Source organism: Asterias amurensis, chromosome 13, assembly GCF_032118995.1.
Source record: "Asterias amurensis chromosome 13, ASM3211899v1".
NCBI lineage: Eukaryota > Metazoa > Echinodermata > Asteroidea > Forcipulatida > Asteriidae > Asterias > Asterias amurensis.
The window spans coordinates 17,030,048-17,053,088 of record NC_092660.1 but is presented as its reverse complement, the minus strand read 5'-3'; the positions used below and the strand labels follow the sequence as shown (position 1 = coordinate 17,053,088).

General features: G+C 38.9%; 2 protein-coding genes across 2 annotated transcripts; one reads left to right on the top strand and one right to left on the bottom strand.

The window, feature by feature from the left end:
- Positions 1 to 124: 124 nt before the first annotated feature.
- On the top strand, positions 125 to 5,533 carry LOC139946021 (retinol dehydrogenase 13-like). The gene is made up of 4 exons (XM_071943603.1): positions 125 to 380; positions 964 to 1,206; positions 1,739 to 2,129; positions 3,070 to 5,533. The coding sequence occupies exons 1-4, from the start codon at positions 221 to 223 to the stop codon at positions 3,257 to 3,259; spliced, it is 984 nt and encodes a 327-aa protein (XP_071799704.1). The 5' UTR covers positions 125 to 220; the 3' UTR covers positions 3,260 to 5,533.
- Positions 5,534 to 6,800: 1,267 nt separating this feature from the next.
- Positions 6,801 to 22,713, bottom strand: LOC139946020 (uncharacterized). Its single transcript, XM_071943602.1, has 11 exons — positions 22,566 to 22,713; positions 21,573 to 21,842; positions 19,787 to 19,916; positions 18,550 to 18,737; positions 16,875 to 17,041; positions 15,570 to 15,708; positions 14,008 to 14,093; positions 13,061 to 13,193; positions 12,149 to 12,250; positions 11,009 to 11,148; positions 6,801 to 9,399 (listed from the first exon to the last, which is right to left on the bottom strand). The coding sequence occupies exons 1-11, from the start codon at positions 22,648 to 22,650 to the stop codon at positions 8,059 to 8,061; spliced, it is 2,781 nt and encodes a 926-aa protein (XP_071799703.1). The 5' UTR covers positions 22,651 to 22,713; the 3' UTR covers positions 6,801 to 8,058.
- Between the last annotated feature and the right edge of the window lie 328 nt (positions 22,714 to 23,041).

Sequence of the window (23,041 nt, the reverse complement as noted above, 5' to 3'; positions counted from 1 at the left end):
TCACGTGCGTGGTCTCTCTTCCAGTCGCTTGTGATCGCGGTTCTGCGACGATGTCCAAGCCACAAAGACCTTGACAAAAGACTAATGCTTATGTAAGTTTTTTGGGCAAAGGGGTAGGGGGAGGCTAGCCTGAATCACCAGCCGCTGGTCAGAGAGCTCTTTTCCCGGGGGCCGGGCAGGTTGCTGTTTCGGTCGGTGCTGAAGATTTGGACACAGTATTATGGAACTGCTGAGCACTGGAGTTATTGTTATGATGATAGTTGTCGGCAGTGTAACCGCTCTTATTGGTTTAATTTGTGTTTTGTATTACTGTTGTGTTCTTCGTTATAAAACCTACCGAGGTTTGGTCTCTCTGATGGGCAAAAATGTTGTTATAACAGGTGAGAGAATGAGATTGAACATTATTATTGACCATGGATGGGGGCTTCATGTAGGGAGACCGTGCCAGCAGAAAGATTCTGCTTACCAAATTTCGTGGCTAAGCATGAAATGACTGCAGCAAGTTAATGTAAAACTGTAAAGTGTTCTGGCTGTTTATTTTAATACCTAATTTTGTTCTAAAATTAATAAATGCAAAAGTTTGTTGTGCTCAGCAAGTTTTGAACTTCTACTTCCGAGTTCTAGTCTACCTCCAAGCTTCTTATTTCTATCATGTCTATTATTGGGGTTCTCGTCAAAACACTTTAAAGTCTTTACAACATATATAGACGAGAGACTGGTGGGGGAACAGTGCTAAGACTTAGACTAATAAGAGCATCTTGTTCAACAAATACATACTAACCAAAGTATAGTTGCGATAATCGTAACCACCATCGCATCGGTATGAGGGTTACGATTATCGCCACAAAACAAAGGCAAAGCGGTACTTCTCTTACTGTATAATACCGTGCGTCAGTTCTACTGGGGGAGGGATGGGCTCATGCGATTTTTTTCCTAAGACTTGTTTTTACATCCTTTTTTCAGGTGCTTCATCTGGCATCGGCAAAGCAACTGCATTGGACCTTGCCCGTCGTGGTGCCAAAGTAATTCTCGCCTGCCGAAATGAGAAGAAGACCTCTGAAGTCATTAAGGAGATCAGAGAGGCGGTAGAGAATGCTGATGTTGTAGATTACCATCTTGATCTTGCCTCGCTGAAGTCGGTTCGTTCGTTTGCCGAGAAAATCAAGCAAGATGTGACAAAGCTAGATCTCCTCATTAACAATGCTGGTGTGTTCTAATATTTCCAAGCTTAGGGCCCAATCTATGGCTCTGTTTACTGCGGGAATCTGCGCTTATGGCCACCATTCTCCGCTTTTTCGGTTAAAGGGCTATTCTGTGCTAGATGTGAAAGTGGAGAATGCCTCAGTATTGTGAAGTACGCACGCGCGCAAGCAACAACTTCCTGCTAACCGTTGAAATACGTTTGCCAAAAAGCGTAGAATTTCCTACTTCTGTAAGCATGATTCTTTGCTGACGGTAAGCAGAGCCATGAAGTTGGAGGAATATCAAATCCTACCTTCAGCTACCCTGAGTTATTTTTCCATTTAATAATTTCTCTTGAAGTCCCTTACCAAGAGTTGCTTTTAGCCTTGGTTGGGGCAAACTTGAAAAAAAAAAGGAACAAATGTTATACTCTGCGTTTCGGGAGAAGACAAGCAGAATATACTGTTCAAAATGCAGAGCCAACACTCCTCCTAAAAGAGGTTTACACCAAAGCTTCAAACATCACTTAATGTGGATTTTTTTACTTTTTAAACAGGTATCGGAGAACAAGGCAAGACTGAAGATGGCTTTGATCTTATGTTCGGGGTCAACCACTTTGGTCCTTTCCTCCTCACCAACCTTCTCCTGGACCTCCTGATAAGATCTGCACCAAGTCGCATCATCAACCTGTCCTCTTTGGCACACAGATTCTCCCCTGAATTTGACTTCACTGAGGAGGTGAAAGATGGGGTTCGATACCCTCACCTAGCCAGCTACCCCATCAGCAAGATGGCAGTCAATCTCTTCACTCATGAGCTTTCTCGTAGACTTACCAATACCCAAGTCTCTGTTTGCTCGGTGCATCCAGGTATTGTCTACACGGGAGGGATTGATAAGGTCTTAACACGTGGCGGATGTTGCCGGAAGCTTTTCATGCCATTTTTTAGGTGTGTATTTTGGTTTCTTTCTGCTCCTCAGTTTGTTAAAAGTCACCTGGACCACTTTGCAAACTGACCCCATCTTTAGTTGTTTTGCTGCATCCAGCAGCAATACACCTGGTTGGCATTGCCGGAAAAATGCAAGAAAAAAACTTGTTTTTGAAGCGTACAAACTCACGACTAGGACGTGCATGTGCTTGCCTGTGTGTTCGATCGAGGCAAAGTCTGCCTCGATTGACGTCACAAAAGGGGACAGGTGGAGTCACCCCCAAACAACTTTATCTATTTATCATGAAAAAACAGTTGCTAAACAAATTATTTTATATGTTCATCAACATATTTTCTTACGTTTGGAGAAAAAAAATTATATTTCCAGGTGACTTTAAATGCAGTGGACACTATTGGTAATTTCTCAAAATAATTATCAGCATAAAACCTTTCTTGGTGACGAGTGATGGGGAGAGGTTGATGGTATAAAACATCGTGAGAAACGGCTTCCTCTGAAGTGTCATAGTTTTCGAGAAAGAAGTAATTTTCCACGAATTTGATTTTGAGACCTCAGATTTAGAACTTGAGGTCTCGAAATCAACCATCTAAACGCACACAACTTCGTGTGACAAGGGTGTTTTTTTCTTTCATTATTATCTCGCAAGTTTGATAGCCGATTGAGCTCAAATTTTCACAGGTTTGTATATTATGCATATGTTGAGATACACCAACTGTGAAGGCTAGTCTTTGACAATTACCAATAATGTCCACTGTCTTTAACTGAAACATTTTTCTCATATTATTTGAAGATGATTTTGGTGATTTTTCTGATGCGTTTAAAGGTTCATTATCTTCATTTAAAAAAAATGATTAACAATCCTGTGGATTTTTGTCTTTAAAACATTTTTCTCATCTTTGTAGACTTGATTGATTTTGGTAATTTTTCCCTGATTTTCTTTAGGTCCATTATGAGATCTCCGGAGGCTGGGGCCCAATGTGTTATCCATTGTGCAATTGACGAGTCAGTGAGGGAGCTGTCAGGGTCGTACTTTGTTGATTGTCAAGTTGGTAAGGAAAGCACCAAGGCATCAGATGAAGAACTTGCTAAACAGTTATGGGATGTTAGCTGCACGGCAACAGGCTTGGTGTAAATCTTTCTCATTTTTCCCACCAAAACAAAAACTTGAAGCCGCCTGTGAGTTATAAATTAAGTATGATATAATGACTGAAACCCAGTTCTTACTTTATGCAAATGTGATGCAAGCTTTGGTGCACAAACTTGCAAAGAACACCTCGGAAGAACTTGCTAAACATTTATGGGACGCTAGCTGCATGGCAACAGGCTTGGTGTAAATCTTTCTCATTTTTCCCACCAAAACAAAACTTGAAGCCACCCGCGAGTTAAATTTGTGTGAAACAATGACTTCAGCCCAGATGCAAATTTTGATGCACAAATTCGCATTGAACATTTCAGAAGAGTTAGATGTGCTGAACTCCATTCACAGTGAAAACAGAGCTGTGTTGTCAGATTCGCTTTGCATAAAGTCATTTGCTAGTCTTGGTTTTCAAGACTCTCCTATTATTATTGTCTCTCCATAGACTGCTATCACAAGAGGGCGCACTATCTCACCATAGATTGCTATCACCCTGAGAACTGTGGTCTATGGTGAGAGTGCACCCTCTTGTGACAGTGGTCTATGGAGAGATATTAATAACAGGAGAGTCCTGAACCAAGACTAAACATTTGCAGGAAGTTTGATCAAGCTCTACTTGGTCAAAAGCAAAAAATGCTTATTTGGAATTCCTCAAATTTGAAGACGGTCTTGCATTTTCAGGGCTTTGTAGCAACACCTTGGGTTCAAATTCATACGGCCTATTTTATAAGCAGACTATGCAAACTTAATGTGATTTGGCTGGTAAGCCGTTTTGCTTAGCAATTGTGTTCTGTGCTTGGCAAGATTGTTTGCTTATAGGCTATATATGAAATAATGCACAAGTGATTTATATCTAATTAATTGGAGACTAGCAACAACAAAAAAGGCAAGTATAGAAGCAATGGATAGGTTACTCTTTTGAAATCCTTTTCAGGATGTGTTTATAAAATATATTTAAAAAATGTGAAAATATGGAGATGTTTCCATGATATAAAAGTGAAAAATCTCAAGCACCATTTATACATTTCTGTGACCGACTTGTGTATCAAAGCATGCAAACAAATATGACAAATGTTTTTTTAATTTTAACAATTAATACATTATGTAACAAATGTAATATATCTTTATAAAGGGTTGCTGTAAGTTATAAAGTTATAATGTCTTTTATCTGCAAGCAAACTCAAATCCTTGATTATGATCGGTCAAACCATAGCAACAAGAGTGTGATGTAAAGTTATATTGCACGGACCACTGACTTGCGCTTGTGTTATAACTTATCATATTTAAGCACATGGTTTTTAAACAATTAGTACATTGTCTTTTTCTTTTGCAAATGGTTTAAAACAATAGTACTTTTGTATTTTATTTCAGCACACGGTTGTAAACAATTAATACCTTGTAAATTTTGTATTCAAATATACTTTTGTATTTTTATGAGGTGTTATAGGCGATAATAAATTCTATTTAATAAGGAAGGAATATAAAAAAGAGTCAATGTAATTTATTGACAAAAAAATAAGTAAAGTACATATAAACTTTGGCATCAAAATCGCTAAGTATTTAACTTTTTCATGTTGGAATGAGTTCACATTTTGAAATCATTATAGCATAAAACCTTACTTGGTGACGAGTAATGGGGAGAGGTTGACGGTATAAAACATTGTGAGAAACGGCTCCCTCTGAAGTGACAAAGTTTTCGAGAAAAAAGTAATTTTCCACGAACTTGATTTCGAGACCTCAGATTTAGAATTTGAGGTCTCGAAATCAACCATCTTAATGCACACAACTTCGTGTGACAAGGGTGTTTTTTCTTTCAATATTATCTCGCAAATTCAATGACCAATTGAGCTCAAATTTCCACAGGTTTGTTATTTTATGCATATACTTACTGAGCTACACCAGGTGAGAAGACTGGTCTTTGACAATTACCAATAGTGTCCAGTGTCTTTAAGAAACATTTCCCTTTGTAGTAATGTGGTTATGAAAAAAGATATAAGATTTTATGGCCCCCAAAACTTGAGTCCGAGAAGTGCTATAACTGTCTGCAGCATATATATTCGGATATTAGTGTTTTTGGAATCCCCAAAAACATGACCACTTTATTAAATACAATTTTAACAGGTTAGTTTTAAAATAATAAAGTGACATTCTACATTTATATACGATTAAACCAATCAAACAGTTAAAAAAAAGAAGGATACTTTGCTTTTAAAGCCATTGGACCCTTTCGGTACAGAAAAAAAAAAAAAAGTTCACAGATTTACAAATTATTTACAGGGTTTACAGAAGGTAATGGTGAAAGACTTCTCTTGAAATATTAGTCCATGAAATGCTTTACTTTTTGAGAAAACGGTAAAACAATATAAATTCTCGTTAGCGAGAATTACGGATTTGTTATAAACACATGTCATGACACGGCGAAACACGCGAAAACAGGAGTGGGTTTTCCCGTTAAAATCTCCCGACTCCGATGACCGATTGAGCCTAAATTTCCACAGGATTGTTATTTTATGTATAAGTTGTGATACACGAAGTGTGGGACTTGGACAATACTGTTTACCGAAAGTGTATAATGGCTTTAAAGAAGGGATATAAAAAAGAGTCAATGTGATTTAAAGGGGAGGGGGAATAAACTTTGGCATCAAAACTCTAAGGGTTTTTAATTTTTCATGTTGGATCGAGTTCACAATTTCGGTAAACATTCTAGAAAATTTGTGCTTAAATTTGAAGGACAAATGAGAAAAGTCTTTTGGAAAGTTGTTGATGGCCTCTTGTTTGGACCAGAGACGGACTATTCCTCAAAGGCTAACATTTCTTTATAACTAGATGATTGGGAGGAATAAACTCTCTAATTCCAAAGGCGTAATCACCTTAAAGGAAGATGAGACAGAATTAGCCAATATAACAAAGGCAACCTTTCATGGTAACTGGCAAGATCATAATACCACCTTGTGAATTGCAAAGTTAACAGGAAAGTATATGATTTAAAAATAATGGCAAGGAAAAATGAGTTAGTTAGAAGTACAGCAGCTTTCGATAGTATATGCATTTTGAGAATCATTTCACTAAGAAGTCTCCTGACGATGACTAGATCAAGCTAGTCGAAACGTTGAGACCAATTCAGAACTGACTCCGCGGCAGTACAGTTATTACGATCCTATAAGCTAAAGTAGTAGTCCAGTCTAATTTCTATACCATCCGCCCTGGTAATAGTTATAAAAGCAGGAAAGTTCTTTTCAGAACTGAGAAGTCTCCCGAACCTCCGATTATCTACTCCTCGGCAGTAGAATAAAGCAAGACAGTTCCCTAAGAACAACTCTACCTGGCAAGTAGATACACACATGGTGTTACCGCAAACCAAACATATATAAGAAGTAATGTGGTTATGGACAAATATTATACAAATATAACATGGATTGAGGGTGACTAGTCGGTTTTAGCTCCCCCGAGGTAATGGAAGTTGACAAACCAGTTCCCGAGGCGAAGCCGAGGGAACTAGTTTGTCAACTTCCAATACCGAGGGGAGCTCATCGACTAGTCACCCGAAATAAATAATGTAATATTTGTTTTACTATACTTCATACATTACCGGAACACAAGTGTTGAGCAAGAGAAAATGATGACTGTGAAACAAAATGTACATGTTAAGTTTGTTCATGTGTTGGATGTCGCCAAAGTAAGAGAGCGCTTTTCGTGCGTGTATTGAGTACCATGATCAATAGCACCCGGGGATGACGTCGCGCAATGGTAGTGCGCATGACAAGTAGAATAGCTCCTGCGGAACTATTACTTGTCATGCGCATTTACCACTTGCGTGAATACTCAAGTGCGCCTGGTAATTAGCAAAATTAACACCTGGCACGTGGTGATGAATGGACCAATGAAAACTCGACTCTCGGTCATTAATATGTATGAGGTATAGTAAAAGCTTTTATCCCCAAAACTTGAATCGGAGTAGTGTTGCTGGCAAGATCATAATGTAACAATGCCTTGTGAATTGCACAGTTGAACAGACGCTAGTTTATGTTTGACACAAACTCTAAAAAACATGTGACTTTTGTTTACGTTAAGGAGAATGGACCAGAAAGTGTAGACCCGTGAATTTCGGCTCGTACATTGTATTCACGAATCTACACTTTAGAGTCTATTCCCTGACTTAAACTATTTCCCCCATTGGTTATGTAACACAGTTTCAATGAATTGAATTTCTCAATAGTAACAACACTAGTTAATCTATCTAATTTTGTATACGTTGGCAAACGACCGTTGGTCACATTTTATGATTATTTTACCAAATATATAGGCATACTTTAGTGCTTGCAACATTATCGAGTGCTTGCATTATTATCAACATTACAACATAAATTGTGTTACTAAACTGATTTTTCTTAGCTGGAAAATGTTATTGTAAATTAAAAGATAACATATTTTCAGCTTTGTTTTGTTGCACTTCTGGTTATCTTTCAGTTTGGAAAGACAGTAATTTTCAAGTTGAACTATTCACTTAACTACACTCAACTGTAAATTATGTTACAAATCTGCACTACGAATCTACACTTAAGTGGCGATTCGTAAAAATAATCTACACTTCCAACAATAGAGTGACGTCACAGAAATAGTTTAACAAAAGATAACCCTTGAAATCCAGGGTCTTTCTTCGCAGGCAAGATACCGCACTGAGAAATGTTGTCTACGTACCACATAAATTCAAAAGTTAGAAAATAACAGCTTAACAAGTTGTAAAAAGTACCACCCCTTTCTTCTTATCAAAAATTTAAAAACTGACAGTGCAATTTTTAAAGATCATTGAAGTCATGATGGTTAACTAAGCGAGTCGGTGACGATACTGGAGAGATGCTTGCCAGCTGCGCTTGATCAATGTACGTCCCATTACTAGAACCGGGATAAATGTGGTTAGAGGAACTCCCCGTTGTGATCGTCATTTCATCTTCTTTGATTTCTGTCTTCACTTCCTCGTCATCAATTTCTTCCTCATTGCTTCCGTCGTCGTCTTTACAAACGGTGATATAATTTAAAATGAAGTCAGGTTGGTCAGTGTGGCGCAATGATGCATTCTCTACGACTTGTCCAGCGATTGCTCCCCCACCCTCTTCAATGTCATCCACAGAGATTTGCGCATTCTCTGACGGAATCTTAACACCATCGTCTTCATTCGGTTCTTGTACCTTCTCGGTTGGAATCTTAATATCCACATCCTCGTTTTCATCTTGTACTTTCTCTGGTGGAATGTTGAGAACAGCATCTTTGTTTATATCTTGTAGCTTCTCGGGTGTGCCAGCCAGTCCTAAATCAATCTCGGCTTCATCTCCGTTTTCACCGCTGCCATTTTCTTTTATATCGTCGTCATTTTCCAGGATCGATCCAATGCTCTCAGTCTCCTGCTCTTCAGTAACTTCATCCAAGCCGAAGAGCCCCACAGTGTCTCTGGATTTCATCGGACAATCGGTGGAAGCTCTTAGTGACCTTTGCTGACTTACTTCAGAATCACTCAAGGTAGGTAGAACATGCTTCCGTGTGTACAGAATCCCTTCCGGCGAACCAAACTTGCCGCTTTTCTTCTTAGACTCAAACCCTAAGATTGAAACTTCTCCATCTGAATCAGTCTCCAGGTCCAAGCAAGGTGTCAAACCCCCAGACGCCCCTACACCAGAGAGGTCCTGATCCTGTCGATTGTTCTCCTTTGCTGGAGAGAAGCCATCCTTAGCAAGGACGCAGTAGCTGGTGGAATCGGATTCACGCAAGACGAAGTAGCTCCCCCCGCTCCCAACGCTGATGGGACTGTTCAGAGACGAGGTGCAAGTCTCGGAGGACCAATGTCTACTTCGGTGTGCTTCTCTCTCCGTAGGCGGTAACGATGAAAAAGGGATGTCTAGTTCATCAACTTTGCCCCGAGGGAAACTTTCTACATTCTCTTGGGGTGTATTTCCAATATCAAATGTGACCGAGAAGGCTAAATTATTGTTTGGTCCTGGACTAACCCCTGGGCTGTCAAAGGGTGTCTTCTCAGCTGGGAGATCAACAAATAGACTATCGCCTGTGAGTAATTCATTGTAAACTTCTTTTTCTTGCGTCAATGTCCGATGAGGACTTCTTGCCGAAAAGTACAAGTTGCTATTCTGTAAATGAGACAGAAAGAATGAAATAAATTGTATTAATTTATTAGAGAAAAGGACATACACTGTACTTTCAATTCAATTCAATTCAATTCAATTCAATCAACATTTTTTACATATTGGTATAAAAAGGGGACTTTAAAAACAGGGGAATTATTTAAGGCAAAGACAGACAAGAACAGGTCCAGCAAATGATTAATGAAATTTAAATTTAAAATTAAATTTTTGAAAAAATCTTAGAAAAAATCTAAAATTTTAGAAACAATCTTTTCAATATGACCTTTCACATTGACTGGCGCCCTTGAGATATGCCTTTAACAAATTGTAGCAGCAGTGCGAGGGGGCGCCAGCCAACTCCCCATCGGAGCATAGCTGGCCGCCTTTGAAACCCTCTCGTCCGGTTTGGGCCTTCTTCTTCATGTAAAAGTCATGACTAGTGAGGGTAAAAACAGCGCCGGAACAAGCGACAGAAAAGCCAGTAATTGTATTTTCTTGTGTCATTTAAAGCTGTGTGCATCGCAACCCCCAGTCAACGCTACCCTCTTAGTATGACTACCAGTGAAATCAGAAAGGACATACACTGTACTTTCAATTCAATTCAATTCAATTCAATTCAATCAACATTTTTTACATATTGGTATAAAAAGGGGACTTTAAAAACAGGGGAATTATTTAAGGCAAAGACAGACAAGAACAGGTCCAGCAAATGATTAATGAAATTTAAATTTAAAATTAAATTTTTGAAAAAATCTTAGAAAAAATCTAAAATTTTAGAAACAATCTTTTCAATATGACCTTTCACATTGACTGGCGCCCTTGAGATATGCCTTTAACAAATTGTAGCAGCAGTGCGAGGGGGCGCCAGCCAACTCCCCATCGGAGCACAGCTGGTCGCCTTTGAAACCCTCTCGTCCGGTTTGGGCCTTCTTCTTCATGTAAAAGTCATGACTAGTGAGGGTAAAAACAGCGCCGGAACAAGCGACAGAAAAGCCAGTAATTGTATTTTCTTGTGTCATTTAAAGCTGTGTGCATCGCAACCCCCAGTCAACGCTACCCTCTTAGTATGACTACCAGTGAAATCAGAAAGGACATACACTGTACTTTCAATTCAATTCAATTCAATTCAATTCAATCAACATTTTTTACATATTGGTATAAAAAGGGGACTTTAAAAACAGGGGAATTATTTAAGGCAAAGACAGACAAGAACAGGTCCAGCAAATGATTAATGAAATTTAAATTTAAAATTAAATTTTTGAAAAAATCTTAGAAAAAATCTAAAATTTTAGAAACAATCTTTTCAATATGACCTTTCACATTGACTGGCGCCCTTGAGATATGCCTTTAACAAATTGTAGCAGCAGTGGGGGCGCCAGCCAACTCCCCATCGGAGCACAGCTGGCCGCCTTTGAAACCCTCTCGTCCGGTTTGGGCCTTCTTCTTCATGTAAAAGTCATGACTAGTGAGGGTAAAAACAGCGCCGGAACAAGCGACAGAAAAGCCAGTAATTGTATTTTCTTGTGTCATTTAAAGCTGTGTGCATCGCAACCCCCAGTCAACGCTACCCTCTTAGTATGACTACCAGTGAAAACTATAAGTAAGACCCACTTACCCCAAAGTGTGGTGGAAGTTGAAAATTTGGAATGCCCTTCATAACCTTCTTGTAGAACTTAAAACCTGTCCAGAAGATGGCTGCAAACAGACAAATACTGCCCACACATGCAACAGTGAGGGACACAGACAAATCACTTCCTGGGAAAAAGTGAAGACAACAAAATTATTCGGAAGTTGGAGACATAACATGAAATATGATCAGTTTTGGTGATTCAATATTGGACTTTTCATCACAGGTTTGTGGAATCATGTGACCCACTCTGTGAAAATGAGTCAGATGTGATGTCGCCCAATGCATTATTAAGTAATGGACAGTTTTAAGTGGAAAATATCTTCTTCTTCTTTTCTTATAAGATCTATATTTGCATGGTAAACTTCCAGAACACTTATTTTTAGGCAATAAAGCTATGAAACAACAATGTTGTGACCCTACTTTAGTCTAATTTGTATCCTTTTGTGCGAAATGATAGTTTAAAATATCATTTTACTTGTGTTCGTTCAAAAAAAATATATATATATATATATATTGCTATTCTTATTAATTGACCATTGTTAGTTGCATCATGATGCAACTTGCTCTCTAATCCTACCCTTTCGTGTCTCCCTGCATTGTTGTCGAACAATACATTTACCACTTTTATGCTCCAGTAACCCATCCTTTCATTCTAAACATCCTTTTTCCTCGCCACTTCACTCCTATTGGTTCACAGCCACCAATATTGTCTCTGAAATAGAAACTTTGATTGGCTGTTATTTTCCCGCTTCTTTCTGAATCCTTACCTTAATCCCTTTCCCCCTCTCTTTTTCTATAAATGGATATGTATTTGTTTGTACTTGTTTTATGCCTCTGAAGAAGGTCCGGATTGGATCGAAAGCTAAGGCCATCTACCCTATTCATTTCAGTAGGATGCCCTCACCTAGATGTCAAAATGAGGTTTTTCTTTGGCCAATCTTTGGCGTACAATTCGATTGTTTCAGCACCATTTTTCCTCCAAGATGGCGGCTGGATGACGTCAATGCATAAGGTCTATTGTCATTAGATTTTGAGGTCCCGAAATCGAGCATCTGAAAGTTTTTATGCTAATAATTATTTTGAGTAATTACCAGTAGTGCCCACTGCCTTTAATAAAAAACTTACCTGATGGATTCGGCTCAGTGGTGCAAAGGCTGTAATTCCCTGATTGTCTCACTGAGTTACGTAATCGCATAGTGATTTCATACTTTTCCTCTAATTCCATATCTAACGATAAAAAGCATGGAGAGCAACAGATCAATAGCTAAATTGTCAAATGAATCACTTCACGCCACATGGCGCTTTTTTCCGCAATTTATTTAAGGACAGAATAAAGCCTGGATCATATACTACCTGCGAATTCAAATGTGAAGCGAACTTTTATGTTAAGCTCTTGTTTACTTAGCATTACAATTTAGTGGAGTCTTGGCCGGTAATCTGATATTACTAAGCAATGAATTTTTTGCTTTTTTGCTTAAGCAGCTCTATGAAATTGGGCCCAGGTCTTTCCATTGTGTAGTAAGCACAGTGATACACCTATTACTGTGATATGCTAAGTTTAACCGAGACGATGACTAGCGCAAGCTAGTCAAAACATAGTGATCAATTACAAGAACTCACTCAGCGATAGTGAAATTAATCACAATCCACTATTTAAGCTGAAGTAGAAGTCCCAGCCGATTTAACCTGCCTCCTAGGTAGTAGTTAAAAAGCAGGACAGTTTTTCCAGAACTGAGAAGTCTCTCGGATTCCGAAAATCTCCTCCGCGGTAGTAGAATATAAAGCAAGACAGTTCAAGAACAAAATTTACCTGGCACATAGATACACAAATAATGTAACTGCAATCCAAACAGACCTTATGCGTTGACGTCATCCAGCCGCCATCTTAGAAGTAAAACGGTGAGGAAACTATCAAAACCCACAGATTTGTACGCGCGGCACATAGAATTGGCCAATGAACAACCTCCTTTTGACCTCTAGGTGAGGGCGCCCTACTGTCATGACGTCATGCGCATAAGGTTCATAAAATCTTCTTACCTTCTAGTGTATAGCTGGTCACATTTGGTCCCACAATCCTAACCTCTGCCGGAGCACTCGTATTAACCATTTGCCTGACTCGGATAATCAGATCAGTGATTTCTCCATTCCTCTTGAATTTATCCGGCAACAACTGAAAAACAGAAACCACACAAAATGTTGAACCTATTGCAGAGAGTATCAATAGGAGGTGCTGTCTGTTCGGGCTGATGGGGCTTGGCACGCTTCGGCAGGAAACAGCCGCATGCCGTTGACAACCGGATGCGCGGGAGCAGGCGTTCCCACGCTTAGAGCGGAGTTGCTTGGCAGAGTTGAGAACGTCGAGACCTATAAAGTACGCCTCTGTAAAGAAAGAATTAGCGCTTTCACCCTGAAAGACAGAGTACATCCAGATTTCAAAGTAAAAAGCCTAATGATTGTTTTGTGACCTGGGCCCAATGAAATGAAATTGGGCCCTGATTAAAAGAACGATTAAAAAAGATTGATAAACAGAGACGTTTATTTGTGTCCAGGCCAATACCATTAAAGACTCGACGACGAAAAAGGGTTACACTTTTTTGTAAAAGGCTTCTGCCTGTGCATCCTTACAAAAGTAACACCTAGACCCTAACAAACATTTTTTAGAGTTGAACAAATAAAAGTTAAGGAGGGTTTTGAAATCTCGGAATAAATGTGCCGGCACTCTACCAACTGAGATATCAGAAACTTGGGTGTGATCCCTGGCTACAAGGCAGCTTACGTTTGTATGGCTTCTGACTGGAACCCCCCGAACAAAGATACTGGCAAAAAAAGGAAGACCACCAACATGGCTAGATAGCTCAGTTGGTAGAGCACCAGTTTCATCTGGAGGTCGTTGGTTCAAATCCCCCTTTGGTAAACATGTATTTGTTCAACCCAAAATCACCATTGTTTAAAACTATATTTTTCAAGTACAAAAATGACTTTACCTCCCAAGATAAGTTAATATTTCTTCTGCCGGTTCTTTCCAGGATTTCAGAAACACAGCTAAAATTCCTTGGCTTATCAACAGGCGCTGTGGATAAAAAATAAACAGTCAATCTTAAGCCGTGACTGGCTTTGGTGTAATATTTTAGTTTAGTTACCATGTCTACGCAGAAGTCTTCCGCGACCTCTTTCGACCAGTTAGTTTGACATCATGGTCGCGGTAAGTTGACAGGGAGGTCAGTTTACCATGTGTCCCCATAGGGTTTAATTTTGCCATTCTACAGACAAGTGGCGGTACTTCCACAAAATAAACTCCTATGGGAACACGGCTTCATTCACACTGAGATATGTTCCACTGTATCCATTTTTATTTTAGTTTTTGAAATTTTGAAAGCGAAGGTGATCAAAATCTTTGTTCTCACCAGAGTTTATCTTCTTTTACAAACACTACAAACATGTTAGATGAAAAACCATAAAAATAACAACAATCAAGAATACTTAATAGCAGCTCTGGTTTCCACCTAAAAACGATGCTCATGGCAACTGCAAAAGAAACAACAAATTAGAACTGTGGATTGTGTTAGTATCCTTCTTTGAGCAGGTGAAATTTTAAGTTTGTCTTGAATGTTGTGGTGGATGCAGATGATTTGACAGTCAGGGGGAGTTGCTTCCGCACTCGGGTTAATGCTACAGAAAAAGACCTGTTGCCCCAAAGAGTAGAAGTTCTGGGCTGATGAAGCATAATGAGCTCATTTGAACACTTGAGGGGGTAGTGCTTTCTGCTCTACCAGCCACGCTTCTGATGGATGATACCCAAGCCTACATCCATATGGACTGTAAAGGGGGCAACCCTGTTTCAGCCCTAGGAGTAGGTGGCAACGGCCTTTGGAAAGAAATAATTGTAGCCCATACACCTTGAAGTGACCTTCAGGCCTTGTGTGTCATGCAACTTGCATAAACAAAAGTAAAATAAATAAAAACGCAGTCCGGTGTGTGCCGAGGTGTATGGGTGGATGAGATATTGATGAGGTATATTCTAGAGCATTGTTTTGTGGAAGTGTCGTGGCCGAGCGGTTAAGAGCACCGAATTCAAACTCTGGTGTTTCTGATCAGCAGAGTGTGGGTTCGAATCCCCAGCTGTGACACTTTGTCCTTGAGCAAGACACTTAACCATTGCTTCGTCCTTCGGATGGGACGTAAAGCCGTTGGTCCCATGTGTTGTGTAACGCATGTAAAAGAACCCAGTGCACTTATCGAAAAGAGAAGGGGTTCGCCCCGGTGTTCCTGGTTGTGGCTGCTTAATGCGCCTTAGCACCTTGTAAACCCTTATAAGGTGCTAAATAATTGGGTCTCAGAATTCATCACTGCAATTACCTATCTTTATGAAAGTTTGTATATACTCAGCGCCTTGAGTACCTTGTTTGGTAGATACGTGCGCTATATAAGACTTCGATATTATTATTATTATTAAGGGCGTTGTAAACAAACAGGCTAAGTTTGTACTGAATTCTGTGTGATATAGGATAGAGGATATCACTAGAAGAGAGTTTTGTTCCGTACTGACCTTCTTCCGATGTTCGTCCAGAGACCACTCTAGAATATTTACTATCTGTTTGATAATGAGAAGAGCACTTGACTTTGACGAAGTAGAGGCCATAAGGATTACGCAACCCGGTCAGCAAAACCTCATTCTTATTAAGACCCTGGAAAAAACACATTGAATAAGACCTTAAAATTTTCATAATACAAATCACCCATAAACTCCTGATTTGCTGAGATGTAGTACAAGGAGCCATTCCAACAGCTTTATTCCACGCACTGCAACTCTTTGGAACTGCCTGCCTTGTGCATGTTTCCCTCCATCCTACAATCTAGACTGTTTTAAAGACACAATTGTCGAAGACTAGTCTTCACAGTTGGTGGATCTCAACATCCGATAAAATAACAAACCTGTGAAAATTTGAGCTCAATCGGTCGTCGAAGTTGCGGGATGTTAATGAAAGAAAAAACACCTTGTCACACAAAGTTGTGTGCTTTCAGATGCTTGATTTCGAGACCTCAAAATATTTCTAAACTTGAGGTCTCGAAATCAAATTTGTGGAAATTTCTTCTTTCTTGAGCCGTTTCTAAAAATGTTTTATACAATCAACCTCTTCCCATTACTTGTTACCAAGAAAGGATAAATTTATGCTCAAAAATATTTTGAGTAATTACCAATAGTGTCCACTGCCTTAAAGAGGAATATCAATTCCTACCTGCAGCTCCCCCCTGAAGTTTTTCAAATTAAAAATTTGTCTTCTTGTAGCCCCATACCAAGAGTGCCTTTTAGCCTTGTTTGGGACTAACACGCATCCAAGAAAAGGAAAACAAATTATAAATCACGAGAGCGGGAATGCTAAAATGTTGAAAATTAAACGATAAATATGAGCTACCCGAGAATTTTGGGTTATGTGTGTTGGTTGTTGTAGTCGACATCATTTGTCCTTATAGCAGTTGTCACTGTCATTGCCAATGTGGGCATCCTCGTTGTTTGTGACCTTTGTCGGACACAGTGTCCATGGCTGGGATTCAAACCCACACTATGCTGATCAGAAACACCAGAATTTGAATTTGGTGCTCTTAACCGCTCGGCCACAACACGTCATCATAGTCATGTCATTGTCATTTTCGTTGTCAACCTAGTTGTCATCATCAATATTGTTCTCTTCATCATTGTCATCGCCATCATCAGCGTCACCATCATTGTCATCATAGTCATGTCATTGTCATTGTCGTCATTGTCGTCATCATCGATGCTGCCTTTGCTACATGTACCACAACACCTTTTTTCGCCACCATTGTTTCCATTCTTATTGTTATATTCTTTTACCTTTACTTTTGACCACTTCTCCTCCCCTTCCCAACGGTACTTCACAGTGTAGGTTACGAGGTGTTGATGACTCACTGAAGCTACTCCTGGGTCTGGTGTCCATGTTATTAGAAGTGAAGTAGCTGACTCATTCTGGACCTTGATGTCTAATGGCGGATTCGGTATTGCTGCATCAATCAGATCGGAGAAGAAGAGGTATGCAGATGACATTTTCAAAACATAACAAGTATAAATAGACCCACTTCTCTCATATCTCTTCATAGTCTCCTAACGATGACTAGAGCAAGCTTGTCCGTTGAGAACAATAATTTAATAACTCACTCCGCGGTCGTGCAGTTAAGAGTAATAATTAATACAAATAATAGTTGTGGCTTCTTAAAATAGGGCACATGTCCGTCACTAAGTGAAGCTCCTGGCGCTGTAACATACAGTATTTCCTGCAAGATTTGGGACTATGTTTCTATACGCTAAAGTAAATCCTATTATAAGCTAAAGTAATAGTCCCAGCCGATTTCAGAACTGAGATTTCGCACATTCGACGACCGATTGAGCTCAAATTTTCACAGGTTTGTTATTTTATGCATATGTTGAGATACACCAACTATGAAGACTAGTCTTTGACAATTACCAATAGTGTCCAGTGTCTTTAAACGCAGTGGACACTATTGGTTAATTACTCAAAATAATTATTAGCATAAAACTTTTCTTGGTGACGAGTAATGGGGAGAGGTTGATGGTATAAAACATTGTAAGAAACGGCTCCCTCTGAAGTGCCATATTTTTCGAGAAAGAAGTAATTTTCCACGAATTTGATTTCGAGACCTCAGAATTAGAATTTGAGGTCTCGAAATCAACCATCTTAATGCACACAACTTCGTGTGACAAGGGTGTTTTTTCTTTCATTATTATCTCGCAAATTCAACGACCAATTGAGCTCAAATTTCCACAGGTTTGTTATTTTATGCATATGTTGAGATACACCAACTGTGAAGACTAGTCTTTGACAACTACCAATAGTGTCCACTGCCTTTAAGCCCCTGCCGTTTTTAAAGTCACCTTGAAGTGGTATTTTTTCGAAATAAAGCTTTTGTCACTAATATATGTGTTTTGATGAGTGGAATGTAAATAAACAGTTAACTTAGGTTTTAAAAAATCAGTTCTTATGTTATTTACAAATTTAAGAGTAGACCCCGACCCGAGAGGGCGCTGTTCGTGACGTCAATCAAGGCAGACTTTGCCTGTAATGCGTAGAGTAAACACAATTGCAAAGTACATGTACGGACCAAGTCGTGAGCGTGAGTTTGTACGTTTCAAAAAAAAAAAAAAATTGTTTTTTTCCGGCAATGCCGACCAGGTGAATTGCTGCTGAATGCAGAAAAACACTTTTTGAAATGTACCAACTCACGACTTGGACGTACATGTACTTTGCATGTGTGTTTACTATACGCATTGCAGGCAAAGTCTGCCTTGATTGACGTCACAAAAGGGGTAGGCGGAGTCAGCCCCTCAAACAACTTTATATATTTTTTAAACATATAAATCGTGACAAACAATTACTAAAAAAATTGTTTTATTGTTCGTAAGCATATACTCTTATGTTTGAAAGAAAAAAAAATTCTATTTCCAGGTGACTTTAATGACACCAAATAAGCAACTGGTAATAGGAGTAACTTACTCTCTTCATCAATATTGAAGTAGATGTCTCCAGAGTAGTTTGTCCCGAGAAGATTTGTAGAATTGACTCGATATTTGGCACCCATTCCTTGCTTATAGCATACAACATAACATGTGGTTTGATTGCAGATGGACTGTGTGGTCGATACACCCTTACTGTTTTCTGTGCACACCTTCCACTCTGATTCCCTTTAACAGAACAAAAGTACAAGTTATTGACAACTAATTCCTGAATCATTTCGGTCCGAAGTCAAAATTGTTTGGGTCACTTGGGTTTGGTAGTCAACTAACTATGAAATCAATTTGGTCTGAAGTAAATTCGGTCCCAAGTCAACTTGGTCTACAGTCACTCAGGGTTTGAAGTTAACTCAGTCCGAAGTTAATTTTGTTTGAGTCACCTGGGTTTGAAATCAACTTGGTCTGAAGTCAGATTGGTCCGAAGTTAATTTTGTTTGAGTCACCTGGGTTTGAAATCGACTTGGTCTGAATTCAACTTGGTCCGAGTCAACTCTGTCCAAGGTCACCCCAGTCCAAAGTCAACTCCATCCCAGTGCCAACTGAGTCTGAAGTCAACTATGTCTGAAGTCAACTCGGTCCACAATCGACTCTACAAAGCCATTGGACACTTTCGGTAAACAGTATTGTCCAAGGCCCACACTTCGTGTATCACAACTTATATAAAATAAAAAACCTGTGAAAATTTAGGCTCAATCGGTCAACGGAGTCGGGGGAAAATACCGGGAAAACCCACCCTTGTTTCTGCACGTTTCGCTGTGTCATGACATGTGTTTACTATAAATCCGTAATTCTCGATGTTGAGAATAGATAACTGTTTTAATGTATTCTCAAAAAGCAAAGCATTTCATGGAATAATATTTCAAGAGAAGTCTTTTACCATTACCTTCTGTAAACCCTGTAAGTTATTTGTAAATCTGTGAACTTTTTTTTGTCTCTGTTCCGAAAGTGTGTAATGGCTTTAATTGGGTCCATAATCATTCAACTTGGGCTAAAATTAGCTCGGTCCAAAGTCAAGTCGGTCCAAAATGAATTCGCTCCAAAAGCAATTTGGTCCAAAATCAACTTGGCACCAGACAACTTGGTCCCAAGTCATCTGAAGAAAATTAAAAGATAGGAATAACTTTTTCCTTTATTGAGAGTTCAAAGACTAGTACTTTCAACAACAAACAACCGGGGAGGGGGGGGGGTGTGACATGCATGCTTTTTGAACAGTGTCTCACCTATCCCTAACTCGCTCAACACTGTCCTCAGTAAGAAGGTTACTGTGTTGGCCTCCTCTATTCCATGTGCATATGGAGTTATCAAAGTCACTACTGGAACACTTCAAGGCAGTGGCTGGTTCTGGGGGTACTGAAATAAAAAACATCAAAACATTCAATTTCCTTCGGGCTAGGGCGAGAGGAGATCCTAAAACAAGAAAAGGGTTCACAGATTCAAAGGCTTAGCTTTATAGAGTGAAATCCTTAGTTATTAGAGTAATTATTTTAGACCTGCCAAGTATAGGGTTAGATAGCTCAGTTGGTAGAGCAAAGTCACCTTGAAGGCAGTGGACACTATTGGTAATTACTCAAAATAATTATTAGCATAAAACCGTACTTGGTAAAAAGTAATGGGGAGATGTTGATAGTATAAAACATTGTGAGAAACTGCTCCCTCTGAAGTAACGTAGTTATTGAGAAAGTAGTAATTTTCCACGAATTTGATTTTGAGACCTCAGAATTAGATTTTGACATCTCGAAATCAAGCATCTGAAGAAAGCACACAACTTTGTGTGACAAGGGTGTTTTTTCTAGCAGCTTTGATGACCAATTGAGCTCAAATTGAGAAGAAGGGTCTTTGACAATTACCAATAGTGTCCAGTGCCTTTAACTTGGAGGTTGTGGGTAGGTCCATTAAGTCCTGCTTAGGTAAATTTGTCTTTGTTCATCATCCAAATGTTCAGGGCACCAACCTCAAAAATTGTAATGGTTTTTTTAAAAGACTTGTTGCCCCAAACAGAGCTAAAAGCAAATCAGACTAAGGGGCTTCAAGAAAAAAAACAATAGGACCTATTAACAATATTGAACTGGGCTGGCCACACGCCTGCATTTTTTTTTTTTTTTTTTTTTTTTTTTTTAGACTTGACAGCTTTAAAGCCATTGGACCCTTTCGGTAAACAGTGTTGTCCAAGGCCCACACTTTGTGTACCACAACTTCTATATCAAATAACAAACCTGTGAAAAGTTAGGCTCAATCGGTCATCGGAGTCGGGAGAAAACAACGGAAAAACCCACCCTTGTTTCCGCGCGTTTCGCCGTGTCATGACATGTGTTTAAAATAAATCCGTAATTCTCGTTAACGAGAATTTATATTGTTTTGCTGAAAAAGTAAAGCATTTCATGGAATATTATTTCAAGAGAAGTCTTTCACCATTGCCTTCTGTAAACCCTGTAAGTTATTTGTAAATCTGTGAACTTTATTTTTTTTTCTGAACCGAAAGGGTCCAATGGCTTTAAATTCCTTTCTGATATGAAACAAAGAGTCGGGTATGAATCATGTTATTCTGAATGGGTATATCTTTCAGGAGGTGTCCAACAAGTTTTAAAAGAATGTTTAATTAACCTTTTATTTTGTGTGATTTGAATGTCTTTTAAAATTGTAAATTCATAATACAATTTGGTCGTTTGACCGCAAAATATTTTAATGATTTTTTTTAAAGCAATTAGACACTTTCTGAACAGAACAAAAATTAAAATTAATTAAATGCTTTACTTTTTGAGAAAACATTACAGATTTATTTTTAACACATGTCATATGACACGGCCAAACGTGCAGAAACAAGGGAGGGTTTTCCTGTTATTTTCTTCTGACTCCGATGACCGATTGAGCCTAAATTTTCACAGGTTTGTTATTTTATGTATAAGTTGTGATACAAGGTCTGAGGGCCTTTAAAACAATACTGTTTACCGATTGTGCGATTGCTTTAAATAAACCAAATACCAACATTAATTTTTAAAAAATACTTACAGCCAACATTGATTTCGATCCTTGCAGATGTCTGAGCCTCGATCAAGGAGCAAGAATAAGTACCGCTGTCATTAAACTGAACATCACGGAGGACTAGAGTTGAGGATGTCGCACCGAGAAGGATTGGAGTCCTGACTCCAACCAGAGCGGTTTCATTGCGGTACCAGGTTATATTGATTGGTGAGAAATGAGTCTGGTTGAGCGCTTCCAGACTGCAGTTAAGTCTCAGTGTACTGCCTACAACGGAAACCTCTTCATCTGTGTGCAGCACTGGGAGGAATGTGAGGATGGATAAATTTTGCAATTTAATTGAAAAATACTGTCGTCTAAACTCTAACTAAGCATGGAGGAAGCAATAGCGAACGAACCTTTAGTTCTAAGACAAGAGTAATTTAAACAGACTCAACCAAATTAAGGAAGCTTTAATTTTGTGCTTTTTTCAAAAAGGAAAATCGCACTATTGGTCATCAAAATTTAGGGAGATAAGTCTGTAAACTGTAAGTGTAACTATTCGTTGCAGAAACCAAAAACTGTCATAATTGCAACAGGAGTCACAAAAATTATAACTGCAGGGCTTAAAATTAAATATTAAACACAAAAGTAAAAGGGAAAGATCTACCAGAGCTGAGTTGTGACCAATAAATTAAAGGATCCAAATTAAATAATATTCCTTGAGACTGAGAGATCCTTGAGTACAATAATTGCTATTCCCCAACTGTGCACTATTTTAAACCATTCATTACTAATAATGGGAATGGGGCAAAAGTTCCTAGCTAAATACTCATTGTCACCGGACTCGCGGGCACACTTTTACTTTGGACGATGGTAATATATTTTACTTGGAAACTTCCGGGTTTATACAAAGTCGAACCATGGAGCAATAAACTAGAGTTTATAGCAATGAATAAACAATCTACTGTTTTTAGATGCCGCAGACAAGGTACTCGATCTTTGTTTACATTTTAAAAGTACAAGATTCACAACAATACTTACATATATTTGCCAATGTTGGTAGGATAAGAAGACATCTATAGATGATATATATTGTGGCAATTTCCCTTCCTCCATGGGCAACCATTGTCCTGTCATTTTGGACGATATATGTTGTGATTTATCATTATATAATACACCTGTTGAATTTATTTACCTGCGAGAGAGAGAGAGAGTGAAAGAGCGCGGTGAAGGGCGCCCTCTATCAATAGAGGGCGAACGACGATTGCGCGTGCACGATGAGCGATGTGGACGGATATTAATTTTACCATTAAATTGGCGGGGTGTCCCATGATTTTACACATGTACATTATCTTTCGTGCGGTCTTTTCTGTGTATTCGAAGGGAAAGTCAAGGCCCCCCCCCCCCCTAAACACAGAAGATTTTAACTCCAATCCGCTCGCTCAAGTTGAGCATCTTTTTTCTCTATTTTGAAGAGAAAACCTAACTCTTTTTATACTAATGTTGGCCACCTCCAT

Coding starts and splice junctions, on each gene's coding strand:
- LOC139946021 (XM_071943603.1), top strand. CDS start 221: ATGGAACTGCTGAGCACTGGAGTTATTGTTATGATGATAGTTGTCGGC. Junction 381..963: donor CAAAAATGTTGTTATAACAG/GTGAGAGAATGA, acceptor TCCTTTTTTCAG/GTGCTTCATCTGGCATCGGC. Junction 2,130..3,069: donor CTTTTCATGCCATTTTTTAG/GTGTGTATTTTG, acceptor GATTTTCTTTAG/GTCCATTATGAGATCTCCGG.
- LOC139946020 (XM_071943602.1), bottom strand. CDS start 22,650: ATGGTTGCCCATGGAGGAAGGGAAATTGCCACAATATATATCATCTAT. Junction 19,917..21,572: donor GATCGAAATCAATGTTGGCT/GTAAGTATTTTT, acceptor TTTTTATTTCAG/TACCCCCAGAACCAGCCACT. Junction 9,400..11,008: donor AACTTCCACCACACTTTGGG/GTAAGTGGGTCT, acceptor TCTCATTTACAG/AATAGCAACTTGTACTTTTC.